The 8,938-nt window shown below is 39.3% G+C and overlaps 1 protein-coding gene across 2 annotated transcripts in view; it reads right to left on the reverse strand.

The window, feature by feature from the left end:
• Positions 1-8,523, reverse strand: part of snx2 (sorting nexin 2) — a 28,092-nt gene extending 19,569 nt beyond the window's left edge. Inside the window, exons 1-2 of one of the 2 annotated variants that reach the window (XM_024418415.2) lie at positions 8,332-8,523; positions 6,016-6,130 (exon numbers count right to left, since the gene is read on the reverse strand). In XM_024418415.2, the coding sequence (XP_024274183.1) occupies positions 6,016-6,130; positions 8,332-8,439 (223 nt within the window). In that variant the 5' untranslated portion in view covers positions 8,440-8,523. The remainder of the gene's footprint in view (positions 1-6,015; positions 6,131-8,331) is intronic. The other variant, XM_024418416.2, reaches the window with a different exon arrangement.
• Positions 8,524-8,938: the final 415 nt, after the last annotated feature.

Raw genomic sequence — 8,938 nt, forward strand, 5'->3', positions numbered from 1 at the left:
GATGAACCAGCCTTGTTGAGGTCTACCATTTTTTTTCTGAGGTCTTGGCTGATTTCTGTTGATTTTCCCATGATGTCAAGCAAAGAGGCACTGAGTTTGAAGGTAGGCCTTGAAATACAGCTGCAGGTACACCTCCAATTGACTCAAATGATGTCAATTAGCCTATCAGAAGCTTCTAATGCCATGACATCCTTTTCTGGAATGTTCCAGGCTGTTTAAAGGCACAGTCAACTCAGTGTATGTAAACTTCTGACCCACTGGAATTGTGATGCAGTTAATTATAAGTGAAATAATCTGTCTGTAAACAATTGTTTGAAAAATTACTTGTGTGATGCACAAAGTAGATGTCCTAACCGACTTGCCAAAACTATAGTTTGTTAACAAGAAATTTGTGGAGTGGTTGAAATACGAATTTCAATGACTCCAACCTAAGGGTATGTAAACTTCCGAGTTCAACTGTATCTATTTGCCCATGGTAGAAAGAATCTTTTTGGACCTGAATGCAAAAACATTTAGGAGATAGAGAAGCTCAAGTTTTACCCATTTTGCATAACTTACCATGACTATCCTTGACGGTTGAGATATATATATATATTTTTTTTACAAGGCCAGCCGTGCCGCCCTGTTCTGTAATTTTCCTAAGTCCTTCTTTGTGGCACCTGACCAAACGACTGAACAGTAGTCCAGGTGCGACAAAACTAGGGCCTGATAGTGTTAAGAATGCAGAGTAGCGCTTTATTATGGACAGACTTGTGTGTGATTTTATACACCAAACAGCAATGGGTGTGCTGGAATAGCCGAATCTACTCATTTGAAGGGGTGTCCACATACTTTTGTATATATAGTGTATGTACAAAATTACATGACTGTAGCTCAAACATGGGCAGGAGAAATGTTTGTTCAAAGTTTGGTGGGAGACAAAGTCTAATTTGCTGAAATTCTAATGGGCGGAGCTTATAGGTCCTTATAGGACACATTGCTCATGAGGGGCTGCATATTCGTACAACATTTCATGACTGTAGCTCTAACAGGACAGGAGATATGCTTGTTCAAAATTCAGTTGATTACTATAGCACCCCCTTGGGCCAATCAGTGTAAATGCCGGTCCTCTATGGCAAGAAGCATCATTCACCCAAGTTTGGTCAAAATCAGGCCAGCGGTGTCTGAGATATCTCGTGTGATTAATGTACGTACGAACGAACGGAGACAGATCTATTCATCGTGGGGGAGAATTACAGACATAATGTACGAGTCACCAGACCTGATCACAGGGATGACGAACTCTTGAGGTCCCGTTGATTATTACAGAATTAGGGAAATCTGCATTTCGTTTTTTGCAACCCGTGTATGGAATGATCTGCAGAGCTCTCTGCACCTTGATGCTCTGGTGCCTCTAGTAAAGTTAAGGTTGTTAATGGAGGACCTCATTGTTGTCATTGTTGAGGAATGTGTTTCTTTCTTAGGGGGCTTTCACACACCCTTAGTTTGTTTAGTTTGGACTGGTGTGAACACCATCTGCACTTGGGAGCACACTAAACAACGCACTGTGGTTTGTTCAAAAAGGGTGGTCTCGGCCCGAACGCAGACCGGACCAAACACAGGAAAAGAACCAGAGTTGCACATTATTATTGGTTGTGCAGCATTATAACTTTTTTATAACCTTAGATCTCTGAAATATTCTGTAGGTACCAGCACATTTATGAACTCATCTGATGCAGATTAGAGAAGACGGGGGCTATACCGGGGATACAGGCTACTGATATAGGCTATAGTCCTATTCACGTCGCAGTTAGAGCAGCTATTGAACTATTTACTCCTGCATGTTGTTGGAAGACAAGTGATGCTTCATGACAATCAATCATAAATGGATTTAACTTGAGTATTTTTGTCCATTAAACAAATGACTTGCATGGACACATGGTTTTGTTTCAGAATTTTGTTCATTTGACAATGAGAAACCAACCAGACCAATTTTTTAAAATGTAACCTTTATTTAACCAGGCAAGTCAGTTAAGAACAAATTCTTATTTTCAATGACGGCCTAGGAACAGTGGGTTAACTGCCTGTTCAGGGGCAGAATGACAGATTTGTACCTTTTAAGCTCGGGGGTTTGAACTTGCAACCTTCCGGTTACTAGTCCAACGCTCTAACCACTAGGTTACCCTGCCGCCCCTGAAGAAAAATACAAATGTAACAACAAATAGCCAAACTCGGATTTGAACTGTAGCTCAAAACTGTGTGAAAAATACCTTAAATTGCTTGTAGCACTGTATGCTTTTATTACACTGTATGCTTGAATGATGTAAATTTGATAAATTGTGTTAATTCAGGGATCCCTTGAAAAAGAGGCCTTGGTCTCAAATGGGACCAAAAATAAAGGTGAAATTTAAAAAATTAAAATACATTTCAGGCACATAAAAGAGAAGGACTACTCCTTAGTGTATGGGTTGCTCAGTTGGGTGTCTAGGGTATAGGGTTGGAGACCGTTCCATCATGATAGGAGAATAAATAAATAAACTATATTTCCAATTTATTTTAAATTGTATACACATTATCTGCACAAAGTGGAAAGCTCTCTCTCACAACGACTCCCATTGTTAGGGCGGAGACATGAGCATCTCGTCATTATATAGAGATCTCTGGTGTAAATGGGAAGATGCACAGCACAGAAGGAGCAAACTAGACCAAAAAGACAACATGAGAACAAGAGGACAGAAACTCTCATAAAAACATTAAATACAAAAAAAAAAAAACTAGATTCTGCAATACAGACATTTGGAGTATTGCGCAAAAACAAATTTGAATTAATAAAATTAATTCGATATATCACCCAGCCCTACTTCAGACTAGGGCTGTTACGGTGACCGTATTACCGCCACACCAGCGGTCACGAGTCATGATGGCAGTCAAATACAACATTACCGTTTAGTCACGGTAATTATGCTTCTCCAAGCTCTGATGCTGCTGATTGTCATTAGTAACCTACCAAACTTGCTAAGGTTTGTATCACAACTAAAGTGGCCAAATTACTTAAAATGAATCACATTAATTCACTTTACAATGGGTGTAGAGCCGAACTGCCATTCATGCACAGCGCGTGAGTTTAAAGTTTGGGAAAGATAATTTTCAACATAAAAATGCACCTTTATAATAAAAGCATTAAATGCATAATCTCATTTGTGGTCACTTTTGAGAATGGTGTTTTCCTGCTAATGGAACATATGCGCTGCGCTGTGTGCGCCTTGCTGCGCTTATGTAAACAAATAGCCTAACAGTTTATCAACATTTTATGCTTAACGTTCTCATCTGTTGCATCAGCCTCATTGCTTAAAACATGTTTTTTGACGCTAGTGGTTGTATTAATTTGAGATCTATCGCATCCCACAACAGTTTCAGACTATGTTGGAAATATTTATTTATAGCACAGAATAGGTCAACTTTTGTACTATGGGGGACAGTAGATTGACATAGCCTAGTGCTTTTGCTAATAGAGAGCCTACTCATGTGTTATTCAGCAATGTTTAATTGCATTCTTCATACTATAAAATAACACCATGGAATTCTAAGCAAATCTTGTCTGCTAAATGAACTAGCATAGCCAGATCAGGGCCTAACATAAGGACAACTCAGAGTATGCTATTCTGTTAATCTGAAATAGAATACATTTTCTTCATATCATAATTCTTTGGACCTGTCTAAAATAAATAATGGCTTTAATGAGATGGTGTAGGTTATATTACAAGGATTAATTGGACTTTTTCAAAAGTACATGTTCCAAAGGCCTGCATCAGAGGCTTGTAAGGCTATGTGTGGAAGCCAGGAGACGCTAAATGTGTTTATGTTAATGAAAGCCAATCACCGTGAGACTGGCAGTTATTTGCATGACAATCACCGGCTAAGAAAATGTCACGAACGCCACAGCCCTACTTCAGACTAGAGGTCGACCGATTATGATTTTTTTCAACGCCGATACCGATATTGATTATTGGAGGCCCAAAAAGCCGATACCGATTAATCTGACGATTTTTATTTATTTATTTGTAATAATGACAATTACAACAATACTGAATGACCACTTATTTTAACTTAATATAATACATCAATAAAATCAATTCAGCCTCAAGTAAATAGTGAAACATGTTCAATTTGGTTTAAATAATGCAAAAACAAAGTGTTGGAGAAGAAAGTAAAAGTGCAATATGTGCTATGTAAAAAAGCTAACATTTCAGTTCCTTGCTCAGAACATGAGAACATATGAAAGCTGGTGGTTCCTTTTAACATGAGTCTTCAATATTCCCAGGTAAGAAGTTTTAGGTTATAGTTATTATAGGACTATTTCTCTCTATACCATTTGTATTTCATTAACCTTTGACTATTGGATGTTCTTACAGGCACTTTAGTATTGCCAGTGTAACAGTATAGCTTACGTCCCTCTCCTCGCTCCTCCCTGGGCTCGAACAAGCAACACAACGACAACAGCCACCATCGAAGCAGCGTTACCCATGCAGAGCAAGAGGAACAACTACTAGAAGACTCAGAGCGAGTGACAGTTGAAACGCTATTAGCACGCGCTAACTAGCTAGCCATTTCACTTCGGTTACACCAGCCTCATCTCGGGACTTGATAGGCTTGAAGTCATAAACAGCGCAATGCTTGACGCACAACGAAGAGCTGCTGGCAAAACGCACGAAAGTGCTGTTTGAATGAATGTTTACGCGCCTGCTTCTGTCTACCACCGCTCAGCCAGATACTTAGATACTTGTATGCTCAGTCAGATTATATGCAACGCAGGACACGCTAGATAATATCTAGTAATATCATCAACCATGTGTAGTTAACTAGTGATTATGATTGATTGTTTTTTAAGATAAGTTTAATGCTAGCTAGCAACTTACCTTGGGTTACTGCATTCGTGTAACAGGCAGTCTCCTTGTGGAGAGCAACGAGAGAGAGGCAGGTCGTTATTGCGTTGGACGAGTTAACGGTAAGGTAGCAAGATTGGATCCCCGAGCAGACAAGGTGAAAATCTGTCGTTCTGCCCCTGAACGAGGCAGTTAACCCACAGTTCCTAGGCTGTCATTTAAAATAAGAATGTGTTCTTAACTGACTTGCCCAGTTAAATAAAATATATATATAAAAAAAATGTTTTTATTATTATTTATATATATATATATTATTATTTTTATTTTTTAAATAGGCAAATCGGCGCCTAAAAATACCGATTTCCGAATGTTATGAAAACTTGAAATTGGCCCTCGTTAATCATCCATACCAATTAATCGGTCGACCTCTACTTCAGACCACTGCAATTTACAAAGACTACTTTTAACAACTCGCACAGGAAATTTAACAAAAACACTTGAGGAACAGTGCAGATGCAAAGCTTGGTAACAGAATGACAGTTTGTGCTGTTGGTGCCATCATTCTGTTACCATGCTTTGCAGCTGCACTGTTCAAGTAAATCTGTTTTTGTAAATGTTCTGTGTAAATTGTTAAAAGTAGTCCTTGTGCATAGCTATTTTGCATTTGCATTTATACCATGGACAAATATGTATAAAAAGTTTCATTCAAATCAAAAGGGCTGCGGTCAAAAAGTGATTAAAATCAAATGGAATGACCCCTAGGGGATATCCACTTGGATTGGTTTTGCGCCATAAGTGCAAAAAAAGTTAGCATTTTAAGACAGTGGCCAGGTAAACAAAACCAAAAAGAATAGATTGGTGTCTTCCATAGACTGCTTACAGCAGGGGTAGGGATGCCTGGTCCTTGAGTGCTACAGTTTTTGAAGACCAGGTGTGTAGAATTTAGGCAATCACTGAACTGCTCAATTAGCTCAGTTGGTCAGGTATGGTGCCTAGCTGGAACAAAATCCTGCGGCACTCCAGGAACAGGGTTGCCTACCCCCCGGCTTAAAGGGTAAGGAAACCAATAGGACATTTTGTAATTTAGGTTAACTATCCCTTAAATAATAGAGTTAACCGAGGAGAGGCATTTAATCAGAGGTGATGGGAATACCTGCAAACAGATCCTCTGGGTCATCATCCAATGAAATGTCTTCTTGCTTAGGTCCATTTGTGCTGATGCCTTCTGCAGGCATGCTGGGTGGATCTGGAGATGAGGGTTCTGGAGACTGCAGAAAAGCACAAACGTAATAAAAATAACAGAAGCCCAAAGACCAAAAGAAATCTGATCAGTTAAGACTAATCTTATTAGGGGAACATAGGCCTAGATAAAAGGTTAAACCAATGTTAACTTAAAAACCAATTAATTTCAGTATAGGCCTATTATGTGACATGTTGGAAACAAACTAGCATATGGGCCTACAGGAACCAAGTACAAAAACTGAAACTGTTGCATCATCACATCCTCAGATGACAACATTATTTTATTGGAAAGTAAACACACAAAAAAAACACATGTCAGGTTCCAATGAAATAGGATATGAGCAGCCATACTGTAAAAAGGAGGAATCATAATGGGCGGGAAAATATTGTTTTAAATGAATTTAAAGGTGCAATATGCAGAACACTCAATTTCCTGGTTGCTAAAATTCTAATACTTTGCCTAATTTCAGTTTGTGATAAAAAAATAAAAATAAGCCATGTATAATGTAGAGTATCATTGTGCCATCTAAACCACTGTGAAATGTATTTTCAATAACCAAAAATGTTATTTTCAGTTGGTGTACAAAACAAAGTAAAAGACACCGTCACAATTCAAGAACACTTTAGAGTGTACGTAAATAAAAGCTGAGCTAAGGAGAAAGGAGCGGAAGTGGGACTGATAATGGGAGGTTTCCTCCACCTACTACTCAGCACAGGATAACAGAAATCAGGAAACTCTCCTTGGCATCAATGTTATGCTGCTGAGTTCAAAATTAAAGTCCACCACAGGCAAAAAAACAGCAGCAGCAAAGCCGTATGCCTCGATCACACTTACAGCGTGTTTGCGCAAAATGGTATGCAGCATGATCTGGATGTGTGCAGCAAAAGTTCGACATTCACGGAATGACGCTGTAGGTGTAACATGTTAATGAGGCCTCGATCACACCTACATTGTCATTGCGTTTTGGTACACCAGAAGTACATTCATTTCCAAAGGAATGCTGCGTTTGCCTTGCAGCATTGCGTTGCAGAGGCAGTTGCGGTGCATTCTGTGTAGTGCATAGGTTGGATTAATCAAACGTATGCATCAAATGGCACATGTAGATGGCTTGACGGAAAGGGTAGCAAAAGGTGAATGTTGAACTTTTGCTGCACACATACAGCTTCATTGTGCAACATGATCTGGAAGTGTCTTATCTGATGGGCCTTCAGGCTTCACATTCAATCAACATTTTTAGCTTTTGAAAAGTAAAAGTTACCAAACTAAGTTGGGGCAAAAACCTACCACTTCCTTGATAGTAGAAAAGATATGACAGAACATTAATAAAAAAAAAATATAATAATAATAATAACAATAATAAGAAGAAGAATTGTGTGGGGGGTGAGGCAGCGGTCAATGGAGACTACTCTTAACCTTAGTCCCACTCCACTTAAAAGTGCAGAAAGAGGTCCACTTAGTTAACATGTATGCTCATCATTTTTCATTTGTTTATTGGACATTTCCAAGGACCAGCTATGCAATAAACATACACCTGACTTACACCTGTAAATTCACAGCTCACAAGGGAAATGTATGACTGACGGAGAGATTATGGTCTACATTTCAGGAGAGTCAACTTCTAGGATTGGGCTCGTGCACTCTCCCATAATTGGTGATATTCCAAAGAGATATTTCTAAACGTTTGTAGAATATTAGGCTTTTACAACTAAGAGCATAAGACCGCCTGTTAAATAACTAAAATATCAAATATAAATTGCACAGCAACAAATTCGGCTAAAGACCAAGCTAATGTTTGTAGAACTCCAATTAGTGTCCCATTGTTGGTTTATCCCATTTTAAACAAATAATATGAAATTAAAATTGTACCACACATCCCCTGATCTATTGAAAACCCGGAAACCAGTAAACAGCGCAGACGTTCTGCGTTTTTCTGACGCACGGCTGAATCTCAAGAACAAACCCCCTCCCAGTATGCGTTATTGGCCATCATCAGGATAGTGAGCTGGCTACAGATTATCATTCATGATTATAATAAACTGTAGTGGCTACTTTGTTGCATGATTTTCATTTAAAGAAACTAACACCCGAAGCACAACCGTGTCATAAGCCTAGCAGCATCTATCTCACAACAACGGAAGGTCGCCTGACTTACTTGTCGTCTAGTACTGTATCAATGAGCATCAAGCCCCTAGTTGCTTTCAATCCTCGGCCTCGGATCACTCTTACCTCTAGTGTAGTGACAGTACTGACAAAAAAGCCTTCTCCATCTTCTATTTCCCTGAAGTCAGTCTGTCCTGCATCTCCCAGTGGTGGCGGTTCCATCTCCGCAGCCATCTTCCTTTAGCAATAATATCCGAGTAAGAAAACAATCGACAGAAAGGAGTCAGGAGGTTCGCTAGCTGTCATGTGACTCACAGGAACAGTTTAGTCAGAGAGGAAGAGGCGAAGCGAGAGCATTTACTCCGCCCAAAAATCTGTCCGCGTAAACTATGCCCTGTTTGTATCGAGGTACACGAGTGAGTGTTGAATTACGTGAGGCTTATTTGACCGAATAGAAGTTTGTAACAGAAGTCTTTTGCACTGATATAAGGAAATGTACGTGGCATTACGGCAACTTTGAGAAAAACGACCACGACAGTTGTACCTGTTGTTCACAAGCGTATCTGCCCTCTCATCGCCCTTCTTCAATTATTGAGGGAGTGTATGTTCATTGTTAGAGCGGTCACTTGGCTATCTTGTCCATATAATTTAATCTTTGATTTAGTCTTGTGACAGCTGGCGCTTTCATGGAGATCATATTTCGCTCTGGTCGCAGTAACTCATTTAGTTTATG

The sequence above is a fragment of the Oncorhynchus tshawytscha genome, linkage group LG04, assembly GCF_018296145.1.
Source record: "Oncorhynchus tshawytscha isolate Ot180627B linkage group LG04, Otsh_v2.0, whole genome shotgun sequence".
Taxonomy (NCBI): Eukaryota; Metazoa; Chordata; class Actinopteri; order Salmoniformes; family Salmonidae; genus Oncorhynchus; species Oncorhynchus tshawytscha.